Source organism: Balaenoptera acutorostrata, chromosome 6 (genome assembly GCF_949987535.1).
Source record: "Balaenoptera acutorostrata chromosome 6, mBalAcu1.1, whole genome shotgun sequence".
In the NCBI taxonomy this organism is placed as follows: Eukaryota; Metazoa; Chordata; class Mammalia; order Artiodactyla; family Balaenopteridae; genus Balaenoptera; species Balaenoptera acutorostrata.
Window position 1 is genome coordinate 118,130,039 of NC_080069.1, and position 20,547 is coordinate 118,150,585.

The window sequence follows — 20,547 nt, forward strand, 5'->3', positions numbered from 1 at the left end:
CCCCACCCCTTTCCTTGCAGTGGGGATAATGTGCACAGGCTTAGCCCCCCTCCCTGACCCTGGGAAGAACCTGAAGGGAGACCCAAAGGTGCCAAAGGAGAGTAGGTTCCCATGGGTGAGGGGCTGAATGGAAGGAGAGGCTGGCTTCTCCAGTTCTGTCTTCCAGCCCCAGGAACTCTTCCCGCCTGCCAGTCCCCATGCATAGAATTAAAGTGCATTCACGCTCTCAAGGAATTCTTGCAAACCCTCCTAGGTGGGTGCTGTTAGCAGCCCGATTCTACCCAGGAGGCCCTGAGGCTCCGGGAAAGTGGCCTGCCTGAGGTTGGTGGTAGAGAGGAGCTAGAACCCATCACTGGTGCCTCCAGACCCCTCCCCTCCCCTCCCCTGCCCCAAGAGAGTCTGGGGACCCTCTTCCATCTCAGCAGGGGCCTTAGGACCCCGACTCTGACCAGACACAGGAGTCACCCTGCTTTGGAGGGGGCTGGGTCACCGTGAGCGGCTGAGTGGTGCCCCATGTTCTACACTCAATCTAAGAGTAGGCCTTGCTCTCCTAAAGGGCCGGAGCAGTGCCGGTGCTGACGACGGAGGCGAGGACGATGACGCGCGGGGGACGCCAGGCTCGGACCGCGGCGGCATGACGTCCGCAGGTCAGGGGGACCCCCTCCCCGCCCCCCAAGCCGGTCTTGCTGTCCGCCCACGCGTCGGCTGGCTGGTCTGAGAAGTTTCGTCTGGGCCCGCCAGAGGGCGCCCGGGGGCGGTGGAGGGGGCTGGAGCGGGGGAACCGGGAAAGGCCGCGGCCCAGTGGGTCCCGCCCCGCGGGGTCTGCGGAGGGTCAGATGGATGGCCAGGGAATCCGGATTCAGGGGCGCTCAGTGGAGCCGGATTCTGGCGATTGCACGCCCAGGGATTCGTAGTCGAGCATTCTGAGATGCCCGGGCGGCTCGGATGCCGTCCCCCACGACCCTCCAGCCGGGAGGGAGCTGCTCCTGGATCGCGTCCGGGGCTGGTGTCCGGGCCCTGGCCCTGCGATGCCGCTGGTCGAGGAGAGGACACTTGAGAATCCACGAATAGGGGTTGGGAGTGGGAGTCCACTCTTTGGGGGGTGCGCCCCCCACAACCCCTTCCGGGCCCGTCTCGGCCCCGCCCCGGCCCTAGGCCCCGCCCACTACCCTCGGCCGGGCTGGGAGCCCCGGGGGCCGCCGCAGCCGCCAGAGCGCCCGCCATGCGCGCTGCCCCCGCCGCCCCGCTGCTCCAGCTGCTGCTCCTGCTGGGGCCGCGGCTCGAGGCTGCGGGCGTCGCAGAACCGCCGCTGCCCGCCGTGGTCCTTGCCATCCTGGCCCGCAATGCCGAGCACTCTCTGCCCCACTACCTGGGCGCGCTGGAGCGGCTGGACTACCCCCGGGCCAGGCTGGCCCTCTGGTGAGAGAGACCCGGGCATCGGCATCCACCGGGCATCTATCCCCCAACCCCACCGACAGTCCGGGCTCCAGATGGCCCCATCTGCTCGCTGCCCAGACACCACCCAGACAGGCCCCTCCCTCGCAGATAGGCCCTCCGCAACCCGTGTCCCCGGACAGGACCCCTTATCCCCCTGGCCCTGCAGACTGACCTCTGAGGCCTTAGGTTGACACGGGGACACCATTCCCTAATTCTGGCCCCTATTCCTCCTCTTGGGACCTCCTCTGGGTGTAAGTTGGGCCCAGTCCCTCTTGCCCTAGCCCTCAGAGCTGAAACTGAACCCGTGGGACCTGTGGTTGGCCTGATTTGGAGTGGAGCAGACAGGAGCAGCTGGCGTCCCCTGGGGCCCGATGTGGCACAGACCAGCAGGCCTCCGGGTTCCTGGGGAGCCCGTGAGGGTGCTGTCAGCCCTGGGCTCCATGCTGCCCTATGGGGAAGTCATACCCGTTCCCCCTTCCCCTGGGCTGGTTCCAGCCTCTCTCAGGAGAGGGGCTGGGTCCTGCGGCCAAGGGCAAAGCCCCCTTCCTGCAGTCTCTCCCCCTAGGCGTCCCCACAGGGCACTGGAATCAGAGGCCACAGTCTGTGGAAGCCAGAGCAGGGAGGAGTCCCAAGCTGAGGTTGGGGATAAACTGAGAGAAATGACCAAACTACCCTCCCTCCCCAACACACCAGAGTTGGGCTGGGTTGGAGCCAGTGGCCTGAGGAGGCTGCCCACAATTACTAGTTTGGGAGTTAGTTAGTTCCCACCCATAGAAGACTTGACACGTAGTTAATCTTCACTTCTGGGGAATTGACTTAAAGGGGCAGTATCACCTAAAACCTGGGCTCTTGGCTAAGCTCCCTGTACCCCCCTCTGTCATGAGAGCTCCTTCAGAGAGGCTACTCGTGGTGGCAATGGAGCTCGGGCCCATCAGCATTTCTCAGGGACGCTCAGAGTGTGGTTTGGTCGTTATTACAACTATCTGGTGGAGGGAAGCAGCAGCTGCTCTGTCCAGTCCTGACTCAGAGAGTGGAGGCGCCTGACCTGTGGTCACACAGCAGGGAAGGAAGGTAACCAGAGAATGTGGCAGGTATGTTCCTCAAAGTTGAGGTACTTTTCATCCTTCAAAATGCATTCGAGTTCTGTCATCTCAGCCCCTGAGCATGCCAGGACAGCTTAAAGTTACAGGGAGAAAGTGAAGCCCAGAGAGGGTCAGAACCTGCCTGAGGTCACACAGTGTATCACAGAGCTATGATTGGGACCTGGCTTCCTGCCTTCCTCTGGAGCACACCTGCCTCCTCTGCTCCCAGGAGAGGCCAGCCCTGCAAGCGTTGGTACTCCAGGGGTCAAGGCTGCCTCAGGGTTTGGTCCTTCGGTGGCTGTGCCCCCTCACCCTTCTTCCTCCTGTGTCCTCAGGTGTGCCACGGACCACAACGTGGACAACACCACAGAGATGTTGCAGGAGTGGCTGGCTGCTGTGGGCGACGACTATGCCGCTGTGGTCTGGAGGCCTGAGGGGGAGCCCAGGTGGTGACCTGAGGGGAACGTTCTGGGGAAGATGGACGACAGCTGCAGCCCAGAGAAGGAAAGGGACAGCCCCAAGCCACAGCCTCCAGACCAGGGCTCTGTCCACTGCCCTGCAGAGAGGGACACCACATGCACCTACCCCATGGGAACATCTCATCGTTTTACCCCCTCAGGTCCTACCCAGACGAAGAGGGCCCTAAGCACTGGACCAAAGAAAGGCACCAGTTTCTGATGGAGCTGAAACAGGAAGCCCTGACCTTTGCCAGGGACTGGGGGGCCGACTATATCCTGGTAAGGAAGCCTGGCCTACAATTGGGCTTCCCACAGGTGGTGGCACCTGTCCTTGACAGAAATCTTGGCGTGACTTAACCACCTGTAGGCTGGCTCCTTCAGCTAGCAACCTGGGTCAGAACCCAGATCAGATATTGAGCTTGGATCCCTATGCTTGAGCTCAGACTCGGTACTAAGCCTGGATCCCTGAGTCAGAGCCCAGGGTATATACTGAGACTCGATCCCTGGGCTAGAGCCCAGAGTATAAACTGAGCCTAGTTCCCAGAACTAGAGCTCAGAGTACGTCTTTGGATTTACTTCCTAAAACTTCAGATAAAGTTCTTAGATCAGCAACTCGGGTGTAATCTCTGGACCCAATCCCCGAGCCAGTGCCCCAGACTAGATCCTTGGTCCAGAAACGGATCTACTGGTTTATAGGTTAGACCTCTCTGAGGGAACCCTGTTGGATCCTGGGAGACTTTCTGGGTTTCTGGAAATCTGGAATGATCCCACTCAGTGAATCCTTGGGGGACCGCAGCCCAGACAAGGCTGGGGCCTGTGACATCCCCCTCCCCACAGTTTGCAGATACGGACAACATTCTGACCAACAACCAGACACTGCGGTTTCTGATCGAGCAGGGGCTGCCCGTGGTGGCCCCGATGCTGGACTCTCAGACCTACTACTCCAATTTCTGGTGTGGGATCACCCCCCAGGTAAGGCCAGGTTCGGGGGCCTCAGGAGGCTTGAGGTCTGGGAGGAGGGACGTGGAGAGACTGAAGGCCTTAGGGTCCGTGGGCCCCGGCAGGGGAGCAGTGTGCTGGGGATGGAGGGGCGCCCTCTCACAGCCCGGAGCCACCCCTTCCCCAGGGCTACTACCGCCGCACAGCCGACTACTTCCCTACCAAGAACCGCCAGCGCCGGGGCTGCTTCCATGTCCCCATGGTCCACTCCACCTTCCTGGTATCCCTGCGGGCGGAGGGGACAGAACGGCTGGGCTTCTACCCCCCTCACCCCAACTATACCTGGCCCTTCGACGACATCATCATCTTCGCCTACGCCTGTCAGGCTGCTGGTGAGGACAGCTCTCCTTGAGCATTTCTTCCAGGCCTCTAGGCCTTTGCACATGCTATTCCCTCTGCTTGGCGTGCCCTTCCCCACTCTGCAATTAATCTTTTTAATTCCTGTTTGTCCTTCAGGTCGTAGCCTTTCTTGGGCCCACTGCCCCAGTAGGTTAGATGTCCTTCTGGCTGCCCCCACCATGGCACTTTCATGTATTCCTTCATTAGGCAAATATTTATGGGACACCTACCAGGTGCCAGGCACTGGGGAGACAGTGGTGAGTAAAATCAGGCAGTCTCTGACCTCCTGGATCCTCCAGTCCAGTCAATCAAAGGATCACGCAAATCAATGTCCAATCACAATGACAGGAAGAAGAGCTTTTTGATTATAGATGTTTTGGGAGCTTAGACTAGAGTTAACCTGTCAGGGAAGGCTTCCTGGAGGATGTAAACTTTGGGGCTGAGATCTAAAGTATGGGCAGACATTAACAAGGTAGACAGAGCAGGACAGAGCATTTTAAGCAACGGGACCAGCAGGTGCAAAGGCCCTGTGGTGGCAGGGGACGCAAGAAGGCAGGCAGCTGGAGCACAGTAAACAAAGGGGGCATGGTGCAGGCTGAGGCAGGAAAGGTAGGCAGGGGCCAGCTTGTGTGGACCTGATGGGCAAGCATCTGGTCTTTAGCCTGTGGGTGTCGGGCAGCCATCAGAGGATCACGTGATTGGATTTGAACACTAGAAAATATCATTCTGTTGTTGGTGGTTATTTTTAAGATGAAGGTTACTAGAAAGTGTTTGGGTTTGGGGAATTCCCTGGCGGTCCAGTGGTTAGGACTCTGTGCTTTCTCTGCTGAGGACTCAGGTTTGATCCCTGGTCAGGGAACGAAGATCCCGCAAGCTGTGCAGCGCAGCCAAAAAAAAACAAAAAGAAGAAAAAGTGTTTGGGTTTGGATGGGATAAACCCAGTTCTGAGGAAGAGTCGAAGTTGAGAGTGAGACAGAGATACTGCTGTTGGAATAAAGATCTTGAGAACGCTACAGAGAATGTATTTCACAGTGTGTACTCACGGGTGGCGAGGACATGAAGGCTGTCTGGTGGGTGGAGAACTCTGCTTGTGGGCGAGGTGAATTAGAAGTGATGATTTAATCAAGAAGTGTTGCACTTGGGCAAGCAGAGTGTGAGAAGTGTCCAGGGAGAAGAGTGTCATCTTTTTTTTTTTTTTTGTGCATGAGATGCTGGCAACATCTGCAGTGCAGAGATGCAGGAAGAAAAAAAAATCAAGTGCAGAAAGCAAGTGAAGGTGAAACAAATACATGGAGAAAAAAATAAGAAGCAGCAAAAGTATTTCCTTTTTTTTTTTTTTTTTTTTTTTTGCGACACCGGGTGGCTTGTGGGCTCTCAGTTCCTCAACCAGGGACTGAACCCAGGCACAGAATCCTAACCACTAGGCCGCCAGGGAATACCCTATTTCCTTATTTTTTCATTCCTACCTCTGCTTTGAGTATCAGCTGCTCTTTATTGGTCAGCGGTTTGTAGGAATTTCGTGAACAGGGGTTTTGTCTCCATCATTCATGCTTCCACCACCTGCACTGGGCCAGGCTCTGTGCTCAATGCTGGGCCTGGGGTTAACTTTTTAATAGATACCATGTGCCTGCCCTGGAGGACTCACAGTCTATAGAAGACAAAGGCCAAATAAATAATTATAATAAAGATGATAAACATTGAAGGAATAAAAAAGGCCACTCTGGCTGCCAGGTGGAGGACAGCATGGTGGGGCAGGCGAGGGGGTGGGGTTAAGTGTAGGGATCTGGGCAAGAGGTGATGGTGCTGGATTGGCGAGGGGGGATGGGCAGAGGTGGGAAAGATTTAGGGGGTGGAGCAACGCCCGGTGGCATCAGGTGGCTGTAGCCAGGTGTGAGTTTGCCTGCTCCTTCCTCACCTTGATCCCCCGAGGGCAGGGATTGTCTGTCTTTCTCACCACCATCGTTCCAGCAGCCAGCTGGTGCTCTAGACGCGTCTATTGCATGAATAAACCATTTCGGCAGGAAGATCCCTTAGATATTGTTTGAGCCAAGCCATTTCTCCCTCCAAGCCCAGGTGGGGACGCCGGGTCCCAGAGAGGACTCACGTGGTGGGCCACTGGCAGGACTGGGGCTAGGACCTCCCATCTGGGTTCTGAGAGCCCTACCCTGCACTCCAGTGCTCACTCCGCCTCTCTCCACAGGGGTCTCGGCCCACGTGTGCAACGAGCACCGTTATGGGTACATGAACGTGCCTGTGAAATCCCACCAGGGGCTGGAGGATGAGAGAGTCAACTTCATCCACCTGATCTTGGAAGCGCTGGGTGAGGGCTGCGAGCCGGTGTGTCCCCTCTCCCCACTGCTGGGGTTGAAGCCTCTCCCCAGCTCATTCCCTGACTCTGGGCAAGTCCCTTTTCCCGCTGGGCCTCAGTCTGCCCATCCGTACAATGGAGGCAGGTGGATTCTGTGATCTCCTGCTGGGTGTTCTGCCAAGGGGCAGGAACGAGGGGGGCTAGGACTCCAGGGCTGCCGCTGACTAGAGCCAGTAGGGACTCCTGATGGGGGGTTGCTTTCCTCTGCAGTGGATGGGCCCCCCATGTGGGCCTCAGCTCATGTGTCCCGGCCCCCAAAGAGGCCCAGCAAGATGGGGTTTGATGAGGTAAGTCCTCCCGGCCTGCAGGATTGGGGCCAGGAGGTGGGTGGGCTCTCCCCTCCCCCTGCACGCACTCCCCTGCCTCCCCTCCTCCTCCAGGTGTTTGTCATCAGCCTGGCCCGCCGGCCCGACCGCAGAGAGCGCATGCTGAGTTCGCTCTGGGAGATGGAGATCTCTGGGCGTTTGGTGGATGCCGTGGACGGCCGGTGAGGCTTCCTGGGTGGGGACAGGACCCTGTGCAGCCGGTGGGGACCGGGTGGTCCATCACGGCTCCCTGGGGGTGGGAAAAGCAGACAACGAGCTGAATGAGTTTGCCGTTCTAGGAGGTGTTCAAACAGGGCCTGAGTAATTCTGTCTCGGGGAGTCGCAGGGCAGACAGAACAGGACAGGCTGCCCTCCCTCAGCCCACCTGAGGGAGGAGAGTACAGTGGTTAAGGCCTAGGGTCTGGAGCTTCTGGGCGTGGTCACCAGCTGCGTGACCTCCATCTCTCAGCCCTACTGTGTAAACGGCGAGTAACTGCCTTCCTCTTAGGGGTTTGTAAGGGTTCAGTGAAGATTTAGCCAGGGCCTGAAATGTAGTAAGTATCCCAAAGGTTAATAATGTCTTCATTACGATTATCAGGGTTATTCTTTTCCATCCTGAACTTAGGTCCCTGATGGGCAGGGCGGGGGTGGGAGCAGGCCAGTCGTGTTCCCCCGGCAACCAGGGGTCACACGGCCCCATGTGCCCACTGCTGTTTGCTGCATATGCCCCAGCCCTGTGCACTGCAGGATGTCCATCCTTTGCTTGGGCCGCTGCGTAAGAAGTATCTGCCACGTTCCCCGCATTCATCCTGGGGTGTGTCCCCCTCAGACTGCTGCCCCCTCCCCTTAGGATCCCCCCCGCCCAAGGTGGCAGTGGCTTTCCAGGTCCAGTCACTGATGGCTTCAGGCCACACGAAGCAGTAACAAGACTGAAGCCTCCTTCCAACCAGACTCCAGTGTGACTGTCCGCAACTTGCACAGGCCAGTTCCCCCTGGACAGGTCCCTGGCGGGCACCCCTGACCCCCTTACACCATCTGCCTCAGGATGCTCAACAGCAGTGTCATGAGGAACCTCGGCGTGGACCTGCTTCCTGGCTACCAGGACCCCTACTCGGGCCGCACGCTGACCAAGGGCGAGGTGGGCTGCTTCCTCAGCCACTACTCCATCTGGGAGGAGGTGAGGACCCCCACCCACTGCTCTGTGCCAGCACTCGTGTGACCGGGGGTTGACCGAGCACACTAACAAAGACCCGGCCAGCAGCTTTCAGCCTCCTAAGGGCCCAACCCTATACCTTATTCACCCTGCGGTCTCCACTGAGCACCTACTGTGTGCTAGGAGAGCTTCTGCTCTGAGAACACAGAGGTGAACAAGAAGAATGCAGCCGGTCCCTCCTGGGGCAAAGGGACCAGAGCAAGGCGCAGAAATCAAGAAAGAACTAAGCTTGCCACGGAGGGGGGATGTACAGGCTGTTTGAGAGTGCGGACTGGGCTGGCCTCCTGGCCTCCTGTGGGGTCAGGGTGGGCCTCACCATTGAGGGGCAGGGAGAAGAGCCTTCTCAGCAGAGGAAGACAGTGCGGGCACAGGCCCTGGGGCTGAAGGAGTTGGGTGTGTTCTGTGTGGGAAGAAGAAAGGCCTAGGGCTTGGCCAAGCGGCCTCAGCCCAGGGCTGGGGTGTGAGTGCCTGGGAGAGGTCACTACTTGGACACGGCAGGAGAGGACCCGGGCCTGGCCCTCCAAGGGGTGCCCCCTCCAGGAGGTGGAGCACAGACTCACTCCTTGTTTTTATTTTCTACTGTAGCCAGAATATGGGCGTGTGAGCTTATATTTCTGCTTTTCTGCTACCTCTGAACAGATTGAAGGATGATGTACGTTTCACCACTTACTGAGCTGATCTCATGCTCTTTTCACATTTCCAAAAGTTACAAAAAGTATTTTTTCTCAGGGATGTGTGGGGCTAGGGTCTTCCTCCACCCCCCACCCCCCAGCCTAGCTTCCTCGAGGAAAGCTCCAGAGGCGGAAGTGAGGAGCCAGGCCCTGGAGTCCAGCAGATGCGGTTCAGATCCCAGTTCTGCCACTTCCTGGCTGTGTGTCCTTGGACGAGTGGGTTCATCTCCCTGTGTCTCCATCTCCTTGCTGCAGTACGGGGACATCGTACCTCCTGAGGGTCCCTGGAGATGAACACTGTGGCCCCAGTGCTCAGTGACTGCAGCAAGGGTTCTGATTGCCATTGTGATCTGCTTGGAGAGCAAGACTCTGCCCTCTGGACCCGTCTTCCATCAGGAGAAACCACTCAGAGATGGGTCCCCTTCCCCGAAGGTCACGTAGCACAAGGGCAGGGCTCACAGGCCCCCTTGCTTTGCCGGCCTGATTCGCGGCCAGGGGTGGAGGGAAGAAGGGAGGCCCCCCCAGCCTTCAGCAGCTGAGCGACGCAGCCAGGGCTGAGCATTTGGCCTGTAACTGAGGCCAGGAGCGTCTGTCAGGGTCAGCCAGGTGGGAGGGGACAGCCCGAGTCTAAAGAGGCTCCCCACCGTGTACCACAGGTGGTTGCCCGGGGCCTGGCCCAGGTCGTGGTGTTTGAGGACGACGTGCGCTTTGAGAGCAATTTCAAGATGCGGCTGGAGCAGCTGATGAAGGAGGTGGAGGCGGAGAAACTTCCTTGGGACCTGATGTAGGCAGCCTTTGCCCCCAGGGGCCAGGGAGAGGGGTGGGCCTCCAGGGGTCTGCCTCCTCCTGAGGGGTCCTGGGACATCTACAGTGACTCCTGGGACCCCTGGTGTCACTTGCAGCTACCTCGGCCGGAAGCAGGTGAACCCTGAGGAGGAGGCAGCCGTGGAGGGGCTGCCGCACCTGGTGGTGGCCAGCTACTCCTACTGGACACTGGCATACGTCCTGAGCCTGGCCGGCGCCCGCAAGCTGCTGGCCTCCCAGCCCCTGCGCCGAATGCTGCCCGTGGATGAGTTCCTACCCATCATGTTTGACCAGCACCCCAAGTGAGCCTCAGATGGGGGCAGGGCAGGGTCAGTCTGTCCTGAGAGCCCACCTCAGCAAGTAGTAAGTCCCCTCACTGGGCAGGTGGAGAGACAGGCTGGCAGGGCTGAGTCACTTCCTTCTGGTCACCAAGGAATAGCCCAGCTTAGCCTTGGAGTCAGACCAATCTATGTGTGAATTCTGTGATGCCCTGTGGTTTTCAGTCAAGCGATTTTCCTGTTCTGTGCCTCAGTTTCCCCATCCGGAAAATGGGGATAAGAGAAATCCTGCCTCAGGATTAGATGGGGAGGGCGGTCAGGTGCTCTGGGGGTGAGGTGCCTGGCTCCGGGCTGGCATGGGTCTGGGTGGAGGGGCCTACCCCAGCCCCCCTGAGCCAGCCTCCCGCCTCCCAGCGAGCAGTACAAGGCACACTTCTGGCCGCGGGACCTGCGGGCCTTCTCAGTCCGGCCCCTGCTTGCTGCTCCCACCCACTACGCGGGGGACGCTGAGTGGTTCAGCGACACAGAGACGTCCTCGCCTTGGGACGATGACAGCGGCCGCCTCATCAGCTGGAGTGGCTCTTATAAGACCCTGCGGGACCCCCGCCTGGACCTGGCTGGCAGCAGTGGGCACAGCCTCCATCCCCACCCACAGGATGAGCTCTAGGTGCGCCTCGGTTTTCTCTCCCCTTTAACGACTGACTCTGTGTTTGGGTCTCCCTTTCCTCTTCTCAGCTGTCTTCTCTCTCTCCCTCTCCCTGTCTCGGGCTTTCTCTCTCTCTGTCTCTGTTTGTATCTCTGACTGTGTCTGCATTTCTCTGTCCACCTCTAACTCCCTCTCTCTCGCTCTCTTTCTCTCTGTCTATCTCTATCTCTTTGTGTCTCTCACTATCTCTGTGTCTGTTTCTGTCTCTGTCTCTCACTGTCCAACTCTAGTTCTTTCTACTTCTCTCCTCTTACCTCTCTTGTCCCACCAGGTCAGGGTGGTGACTCCAGAGAAGCACCCGGGAATAGGCCATAGCTGTCCAGGGAGCAGAGCAAGAGCCGCCACCAGGAACCATAGACCCAGTAGAGACCTGGCTGCCACCTTGGGCATGGCCACTCTGCCCTCTGGACCCGTCTTCCATTGGGAGAAACCACTCAGAGATGGGTCCCCTTCCCCAAAGGTCACGTAGCACAAGGGCAGGGCTCACAGGCCCTCTTACTTTGCCAGCCTGATTCAGGGCCTGGGGTGGAGGGAAGAAGGGAGGGTCCCCAGCCTTCAGTTTCAAGCTGGGCGGACACAGGAGCCCTGCCCCCAGCTAAGGACCCAGCTGCTGGGGCCCCTCTGCCGCCTTCTACCTCCACCTCAGCTCCCTACCCAGCTTGACACATGGGTCTCACCTGCCACCCTCTTCCCTGGCCAGTGGGAAGTGCAGGGAGGTGGGAGGAGGACCCAGCACACAATAAAAGCTGGCTGGTATTGCACTTTATACTTTTTAACTCATGGTTGAGCCTCTTTGCGTGTCCTGAGGGCTGGGAGGGAGGTGTTCCTGATCTGTGGTTGAGCAGGTGGAGAGACAGAGAGGGGAGGGCAGCCTAGAGAAGGAGTCAGGTGATCAATCTGGCATGACCTCCTTAGTCTGCTCATTGGTAAAGTGGAGGTGGGAGGAGAAGTATCTCACGGGCCAGGTGGGTATAAAGTAGCCAGGCCTGGAGCCCAGCCCACAGTGAGTGCTTTACCCACTGCGGCTGTCATGGTCATCACCGGCCTCGCCTTGCTGGCCAGGGTGGGCCCAGGCCAGACCGAGGGCTGCTGAGGCCTCCTTGCCTTTGGACCTTCACTTGTGCAGTTGGAACCCCTCCCCTGGAAGTGGCTGGGGAGATCCAGGGCTCCCCTCCCGCCCTAACTAGTGTGGCAGCCAGAGGGCGCAAGGTGGCAGAACCTGGACCTTGTGGGCCAGGGCGCCCTCTGCTGGTTTGGGGCCAACAATGGGAAGGGAGCCTGGGGCATTTGGAATCTGCGCCCTGTGCTCTGGGTTACTTCCAGCAGCTTCACCTTCTTCTGCTCTCCTGCTTGGGACCTGCCGGGCTTCCTCCCTCCCCACCCCTGTAAGGCCCAGCAACTGTCTCCAGTGCCTGCACTCAGGCAGCCGGAGGGGATGGGGAGGTGGCTCCTTGTCTTGTCTGTAGCTGCCGTGGCCTCCACCAGCGCAGGACCTGCCATCTCCAGGTTTCCTTCTTCAGAGGAGCCTCTCCCTCATGCAGCCCCTTGACTTGGTCTTGTAAGCACCTGGGTCTTGGCAGAGTCAGTCAGGCACCCCCTGGGGCTGGGCTTTCCCTCCTTCCGTACCAGGGATGAGGTCCCGCTGGCCTGGCTTTGGTTCCAGAGCCTGGCATGGCTCTGAGAAGGACTTTGGGCCAGAGCTGTGGAACTGCTGCTTTGTTCATTCCAAGACTAAAAGCCATTGATTCTGGATGGCTATGACCTTGAGTAAGTCACTTCTCCCTTCCAGGCTCCAGGCGTCCCTTTCATTCATTAAAATGAACATTTATTGAGCACTCTCTGTGGGCCACGTTTAGATACTAGGGATACAGCGGTGAATAAAACTGTCCCCCAAGATCCCTGACCTCATAGAGCTGACGTTCTAGTGAGGGAGGCAGACAAAAACAGAGAAGCAAATATTGGAGGGTGGTAAGTCCTACAGAACAAAATGAGGGAGGAAACATCAAGCATGAGCTGAGAAGGTAACACATGAACAAAGACTTCAAGGAAGTAAGGGGACGAAGTATGGGGATATGGGAAAGAAGACCATTCTAGGCCAAGGGGGCAGCATATGCAAAGGCCCTGAGGCAGGAACAGGACTGGCAGGCTCAAAAGACAGGGAAGATGGCACTGTGGCTGGAGCAGAACGAGCAAGGAGGAGCCAAGTTCTGGAGGTGATGGAGCCAAGGTCAGGGCCAGAGCACGGAGGGCCTTGGAGGTCATTTTGGCTTTTACTCTGAGACGAGGAGCCCCTGGAGGGTTTGAGGCAGAGAAATGACACAATCTAATTTTTATTTTAACATGATTACCCTGGCTGCTGTAATGAACTGTAGTTGGATCCGGGGTAGAAATAGGGAGATGGGTTAGAAACCCATTGTAATAATCCAAGTGAGACATGATGGTGCCCCAGACCAGGGTGTTAACAGTGGGGGTGGTGAGAGGCAGCGGCAGAATTTCAGGCGGAGACACTGACACGCCACCGCTGGGAGCTGCTCCCTGCGCTGCCTAGCAATGGTCAACCCCTCTGTGTTCTTCCACATTGTCAGCGAGCCCTTGGGCTGCATCTCCTTCAAGCTGTTTGCAGACAAAGTTCCAAAGACAGCAGAAAACTTGCGTGCTCTGAGCACCGGGGAGAAAGGATTTGGTTATGAGGGTCCTCCTTTCACAGAAGCATTCCGGGATTTACGTGCCAGGGTGGTACCATCATGGCACTGGTGGCATCCAGCCACAAGGACAAATTTGATGACGAGAATTTCACCCTGAGACACACACGTCCTGGCACCTTGGCCGTGGCAAATGCTGGACCCAACACAAGTGGTTCCCGGGTTCTCATCTGCACTGCCAAGACTGAGTGGCTGGATGGCAGGTGTGTGGTCTTTGGCAAGGTGGAAAAGGGCATGAACGGTGTGGCAGCCATGGAGCACTCTGGTTCCAGGAATGGCAAGACCAGCAAGAAGCTCACCACTGCTGTCTGTGGACAACTGTAATAAATCTGACTCGTGCTTTATCTTAAACATCAGCCCATTCCTTCCGTAGCTCGGTAGAGCATCCCTCACCCTCATCTGCTCGTGGCATCCTATAATCTTTGTGCTTTTGCTGCAGTTCTTTGGGTTTCACATTTTCCATTCCCCGCTCCAGGTCTAGCTGAATTGCAGAGTTAAGTTTATGATTATGAAATAGAAGCTAAACAGCAACAGAGAGAGAGAGACATAGACAGATTGATGATGATGTCAAAGTTTTGGACCCAAATTACTAGAAGAATGGAACTGCCATCAACAGAAATGGAGAAAACTACAGAGTGTGGGGCAGGGGACTGGCTTGGGGGCGGGGCAGGAGATCATTTTCAGATGTGCTACATTTGAGATTCAGGTGCAGGTGTCAATTAGGAGTTAGATACATGAGCCTGGGATTCAGGGGTCGGGTCTGGGCTGGAGATAGAAGCTTGGCATCCCCTGTCCTGACCCAGAAGTCCTGGCCCCAAACCACACACTCCACCACCTGTTACCTGGGGAGCTGGTTGAAATGCAGATTTCTGCCCCCTCCTAATTCTCCTGCCCAGGGTTCTGATTCAGTAGGTTGTGGGTGAGGCCTGACTGTTTTTTTTTTTTTTTTTTTTTTTTTTTTTTGGTCCAAAGGACAAACACTTTTTTTTTTTTTTTTTTTTTTTTAATTTATGGCTGTGTTGGGTCTTCGTTTCTGTGCGAGGGCTTTCTCCAGTTGTGGCAAGCAGGGGCCACTCTTCATCGCGGTGCGCGGGCCTCTCGCTATCGCGGCCTCTCTTGTTGCGGAGCACAGGCTCCAGACGCGCAGGCTCAGCAATTGTGGCTCACGGGCCCAGCCGCTCCGCGGCATGTGGGATCTTCCCAGACCAGGGCTCGAACCCGTGTCCCCTGCATTGGCAGGCGGATTCTCAACCACTGCGCCACCAGGGAAGCCCGGCCTGACTGTTTTTGAACAAAACTATCGCAGGTGATTCTGAGGAGCTGACAGGTTTGGGAACTGTAGCTAAATCTACATACAGTAAAATTTACTTTGATTTTTTTTTTGAATGAATGATTCTTTAAATTCTATAGTGCTTTACAATTTTCAAAAGTTTCACACACATGATTTCATATAATTCCATAATAACCCTGTTTTTCCCCTAACCCTCTACTGCACCTCCCCCTTCCCTGTCCCCACTGGTAACCCCTAGTTTGTTCTCTGTATCTAGGAGTCTGTTTCTTTTTTGTTCTATTCACTAGTTGTATTTTTTTTAGATCCCACATATAAGTGATACCATACAGTATTTGTCTTTCTCTGTACTTTGATGATTTTTGACAAATGTAAACAGTCATGCCACCAGTGCTACAATGAAGATATGGAATATATACATCCCCCCAAAAAGTTCTCCTCTGCCTCTCTGCAGTCAATTCCCTTTTCCCACCCCAGTCCCTGGAAACCACTGATCTGTTTGCTGTCCCTGATTTTGCCTTTTCCAAACTGTCACCTGGATGGAATCATGTAGTACCTGGCCTTTTGTGTCTGTCTTCTTTTAGCCAGTATAATGTTTTATTTGGAAGTTTTATACAAAACTGAGCTTTAAAGTCTTCCCTAATATTTTATACCACAGTGTCTAATCCTAATATATATTATGAAGAATGAAGTATGAAATTTTCATCAAGACTTCCAAACGTCCCCCACTACCCACCAGACTACTCAGATGTTGTGTAAATATTTTGGTTTTCTGTGGGTGCCCTGCTCTGAAAAAAGGCTGGGAAGTCTTGCTCCAAGGCATACCCACTGCTTGGGGGAGGCATGGAGAACTGCGAGAAAGTGAGAGTGGGGATGGGTCAGGGGCAAGAACCACGTCTCCTTCTCGCTCCTGCTGGATCACTTCTAATCTGCTCTTCCCCCCCACCCCGCTACTGCCACAATAGTGTGCAAACCAAGAGACAAGGGGCTTTGCTATGAGTAAACGGCAGCTTTTGGGCATTGGCTGTTTGCCAACCGTTTTGCCTGCTTGGGGCGCTCTTTGTCTTCCTTCTGGTTTCTTAGCCGAATTGTAGATGCTGGAGAATTCCCTGGCGGTCCAGTGGTTAGGACTCCGCACTTTCATTGCCGAGGGCCCTTGTTCAATCCCTGGTGGGGGAACTAAGGAGGAACCCCTTAAACAGCAGGGCGGCCAAAAAAAAAAAAATGAAGGAATGCTGGAGAAGAGCCCTCCCTGCAAACCTACTAGTCACAGCGTAGGCCCTGCGGGCAGAGAAAACTGGCTTGAGTTGTCTCAGCCCCTTCTAGCTCTATGACCATGGGCAAGTGTCCTGACCTCTCTCTAGGCTCAGTCTTCTGCTCTGTAAAATGGGATTATACTCAAGCCAACCTCACCGGATGTTGTGAGGATTCATTGAGCTGATGCAGGTGAGCGCAGTGCCTGGCACAGAGGGAGTGCTGCACTGAGGGTCACTGGTATCACGGTGACCCTCCAGACGATGACCGTGAATCAGGATGGACTTGGGTGGTCTGCCTGAGTCAGAGGAAAAAGTGGGGCAGGGCAGAGGAGGGTGTCTCTCTAAACAGGTAATCTAATTTCCAATTTCGCCTCTGCCACTTAATTATCTGTACCCCTTGAGCCAGGTCCTTCTCCTCTCTGTAAAATGTCTGTTTCCCTTTCATTAAAATGAAGGGGCATGACCAGATTTGCCCTCCAAGATCACTCCCGGATGGTCCGGGAAGTGGTTCTCAAACTTTAGAGTCCAAATTTTACAGTGCATCCGAATCACCTGGAGAACTTGTTAAAACACAGATTGCTGCTCCCCCCGCCCCCCAGTTTCTGATTCAGTAAGTCTGGGGTGGAGCCTAAACAATGTGTATTTCTAACAAGTTCCCTGGCGATGCTGATGTCGCTGGTACAGGGACCCCACTTTGAGAAACGCTGCTTTGGGCCACCGTAGAACCTGGACTCTCTTCTCAGCTGAGTCCAGCGTCCATCCAATCTCAGAGGCCCAGGGTCAGTGAGGTGCTGGTTAAAGGTCCAAGAGGAGCCAAGCCTTGACAGGGCCTGGAAGAATTTTCTCTCCCTACTCTACCCACGACTTGAAATCTCTAGTCACCTGAAAGAAAAAGTTAGACCCTGTTTGGAGCACGGATTCCTTCTCCCCAGGGTTATGCTGTGACCATTGCAACAGGGCCCTGGAGGAAGTGCTCCAAGATGGAAACAACTGGTAATCAGGCCCTAGAGGAAATGGAGAGGCTGCTTGCTCCAGAGCCTAAGGACTCGGGCCATCCCCCTGGCGGGAGCTGCACGCAGGGCTGGGTCCAGCGCTGGAGCTGACAGCTCCTCCTTCACCTGTGGTTACTTCCAACGAACAAGAAAAGCCCACGTTCATTGTTGAAATTTAGAGAAACAGAATGAGGAAACTAAAATCGTCAGTGTTAACATTTTGAGATAGTGTCTTCTGGTTAAAAATTAAAAAAAAAAAATCTTTTCTTACTTAAGCTGGGTGGTGGCTCCAGTAGTGTTTATTTTATTGTTATTATTATTATTATATTTTTTGGCCGCACCGCGCGGCATGCAGGAATCCTACTTCCCTGACCAGGGATGGAACCCATGCCCCGTGCAGTAGAAGTGCGGAGTCCTAACCACTGGACCGCCAGGGAAGTCCCGATTTTATTATACATCTTTAAATGGAACATATGCATTATGTTTGGGTTGAATTGTGTCCCCCAAAAGTTAATATGTTGAAGTCCTAACACCCAGTACCTCAGGATGCAACTTGATTTGGAAATAGATTTGTTGTAGTTGTAATTAGTTAGGATGAGGTCATACTGGAGAAGGATGGGTCCCTAATATCCACTACAGCTGATATCCTTATAAAATGGGGAAATTTGGACGCAGACACACACACGTGGAGAAGGCCATTGGTAGACTGGAGTTCCGCTACCAAGGAACTACCAAAAGCTAGGACCAAGGCCTGGACCAGATCCTTCCCAAGCACCTTCAGAGGGAGCATGGCCCTGCCAACACCTTGGTCTCAGACTCCTGGCCTCCAGAATTGTTTAGTTCTGTTTAGTTTCTGTTGTTTCATTCACCCAGTTTGTGGTACTTTGTCAAGGCAGCCCTAGGAAACTAATACACATTACATACCCTCTTTTGTTCACAGTTTTACTTTTTATTTATTTTTAAAATTTTGGCCACCTCTCACGATATGAGGGATCTTAGTTCCCCGACCAGGGATCAAAACTGTACCCTGTGCAGTGGAAGCGCAGAGTCTTAACCACTGGACCGCCAGGGAAGTCCCTGTTCACAGTTTTAAAAAGAGGATATATAAGTGTAATACAAGAAACACCCATATATCCTCCACCCGAAATTTGTAGTTTTTTTCTCTGTGAATATATATCTATATCTCTCCTCAGCCTCCCAAACAAATACATGGTCTTATACTGAACTTGCTATTCCTACAATCTATTTTTTCAACCAATAGATCACGATTATCTTCTCCAACAAGTTTTTTTTTTTTAACGCAAAGTTTTCTTTTCTTCTTATTATTTATTTATTTTTGGCTGTGTTGGGTCTTCATTGCTGCGCGCGGGCTTTCTCTAGTTGTGGTGAGCGGGGGCTACTCTTCGTTGTGGTGCGGGGGCTTCTCATTGCGATGGCTTCTCTTGTTGTAGAGCACGGGCTCTAGGCACACGGGCTTCTGTAGTTGTGGCACGTGGGCTCAGTAGTTGTGGCTCGCGAGCTCTAGAGTGCAGGCTCAGTAGTCGTGGCGCACGGGCTTAGTTGCTTCGTGGCATGTGGGATCGTCCTGGACCAGGGCTCGAACCTGTGTCCCCTGCTTTGGCAGGCAGATTCTTAACCACTGCGCCACCAGGGAAGTCCCTTTTTTTAAAAAATATTTATTTATTTATTTGGCTGCGCTGGGTCTTAGTTGCGGCCTGCAGGATCTAATTCCCTGACCAGGCATCTTACCCACGCTCCCCCTCCAGGGAACGTGGAGTCTTAACCACTGGACAACCAGGGAAGTCCCTCCAACAAGTTTTTAATCTGCTGATTTTTCTTCTGACTGAAAACATATTCCTTTGCAAAAATACTTAAACATTACAGAAATTTACACTTTACAAGTGAAAAATCTCTGACTCCACCTTCCAGAAATAAACACTCCTAAGTGTTCAGTGTCTAGTCCTCCAGATTTTTTTACATGTACGTATTAACATACACAGGTTATTTTCCTACAGAAATGGCATCATGGTCGACTTACAGCTTTGCACCTTGCCTTTTACTTTTCTCAGCTATATGTTTTGGAAACCTTTCCACATTCAACAATTGATCTGTCTTATTATATATATATATATATTTTTTGGCTGCATTGGGTCTTCGTTGCAGTGAGCGGACCTCTCACTGCAGTGGCTTCTCTTGTTGCAGAGCACGGGCTCTAGACGTGTAGGCTTCAGTAGTTGCAGCACGCAGGCTCACTAGTTGTGGCCCGCAGGCTCTAGAGTGTAGGCTCAGTAATTGTGGTGCATGGGCTTACTTGCTCTGCGACATGTGGGATCTTCCCGGACCAGGGCTCGAACCCGTGTCCCCTGCATTGGCAGGCGGATTCTTAACCACTGCGCCACCAGGGAAGTCCAGTTACATCAATTTTTAAACCTACCAGCAATGTGTGAGACTGCTTGTTTCCCAATGTCCTCATCAGTGCTAGGTAGTGCTCTTAAAAGAAAAAGTGGCCAGTGCTGGCCAGGCTTGGAGTGGCTTGAATTCAGAAAACACGGTCCAGCAATCCAAAGTGATATCAGGGAATTCCCTGGCGGTCCAGTGGTTAGGACTCCATGCTTCCACTGCAGGGGGCACGGGTTTGATCCCTGGTCAGGGAACTAGATCTCACAACTAAAAGATCCTGCATGCTGCAAAGAAGATCCCGCAAGCTGCAACTAAGGCTCGGCGCAGCCAAATAAATAATATTTTTTAAAAAATTCCTGTTCTCTTTCCCATCGCACGTCCTTCCTGCAAGCTGCTTGATGCAGCCAAAACAACAACAACAACAAAAACAAACAAAAAAAACAAAGTGATATCAGAATAACTCAAGTTCTTTACCTGCATTTCTCAAACCCCACAAAAGGGACAGATATACAGACCACAGCTATGCTTTAAAAATTCCTCTTCTCTGGGACTTCCCTGGTGGTCCAGTGGTTAAGACTCCGAGCTCCCAATGCAGGGGGCCCGGGTTCGATCCCTGGTCAGGGAACTAGATCTCACAACTAAAAGATCCTGCGTGCTGCAAAGAAGATCCCGCAAGCCGCAACCAAGACTCGGCGCAGACAAATAAATAAATTAATAATATTTAAAGAAAAATTCCTGTTCTCTTTCCCATCGCACGTCCTTCACCCACTACAGGTGTCCCTGCGTCCCTGTCTTCAGCACCCCTTCCTCCCTGTTGCCTGTCTCTAAGATTTTCCTCCTTCTCCTTCCTGTCACTCGCTTCTAGTGTGTGCATGTGTATGTGTGTGTGTGTTGAGGGTGGTGACCTCTCAGTCCTGTCCATTCTCAGATTCTCCATCACAAAAGCCCCGAAGAACTGCACTGGCAGAGAAAAACCCTCCTCAGATGGTGGGTAGGGGACAAAACCACAGAGGCAAAATCCTTCAGTGGGTGGGGAGGGGAAAGCTTTAATCATTTCATCTGGTCACGTTACAGGGGTTGGCTGTGTACTCCTTGAAGACCGAGCGGGATGTGTTGGTTTGGTGTCCCTCACCCTGGGCTTAGCACACAGTAGGGACTTAATAAATGTTGGTTCATTGAATGTGGGAGCACTGAGAAATGATCAACAACTCTGCGTTGGGGGTGGCAAGAGACGTTTTACAGAGATGTT

General features: G+C 54.3%; 1 protein-coding gene and 1 pseudogene across 2 annotated transcripts; both read left to right on the forward strand.

Annotated features, from left to right (window-relative positions):
* The first annotated feature begins 1,161 nt into the window (after positions 1–1,161).
* On the forward strand, positions 1,162–11,426 carry CERCAM (cerebral endothelial cell adhesion molecule). 2 transcript variants are annotated; one of them, XM_007194581.2, is made up of 13 exons: positions 1,162–1,419; positions 2,855–2,965; positions 3,139–3,256; positions 3,815–3,949; positions 4,104–4,308; positions 6,516–6,635; positions 6,894–6,970; positions 7,064–7,170; positions 8,033–8,165; positions 9,529–9,656; positions 9,775–9,978; positions 10,369–10,621; positions 10,932–11,426. In XM_007194581.2, the coding sequence occupies exons 1-12, from the start codon at positions 1,223–1,225 to the stop codon at positions 10,619–10,621; spliced, it is 1,788 nt and encodes a 595-aa protein (XP_007194643.1). In that variant the 5' UTR covers positions 1,162–1,222; the 3' UTR covers positions 10,932–11,426. The 2 variants fall into 2 exon arrangements, with proteins under 2 accessions (XP_007194643.1, XP_057404178.1); XM_057548195.1 differs by having other exon boundaries at positions 1,193–1,419; positions 2,855–3,021; positions 3,137–3,256.
* LOC103019001 (peptidyl-prolyl cis-trans isomerase A-like) lies at positions 11,426–13,713 on the forward strand (annotated as a pseudogene).
* Positions 13,714–20,547: the final 6,834 nt, after the last annotated feature.

Bases quoted from the DNA above. Each gene is read 5' to 3' on its own strand.
- CERCAM (XM_007194581.2), top strand. From the start codon at position 1,223: ATGCGCGCTGCCCCCGCCGCCCCGCTGCTCCAGCTGCTGCTCCTGCTG. The intron at 8,166-9,528 runs GTGAGGACCCCC...CGTGTACCACAG, and splicing joins ACTACTCCATCTGGGAGGAG to GTGGTTGCCCGGGGCCTGGC. The intron at 9,657-9,774 runs GTAGGCAGCCTT...TGTCACTTGCAG, and splicing joins AAACTTCCTTGGGACCTGAT to CTACCTCGGCCGGAAGCAGG.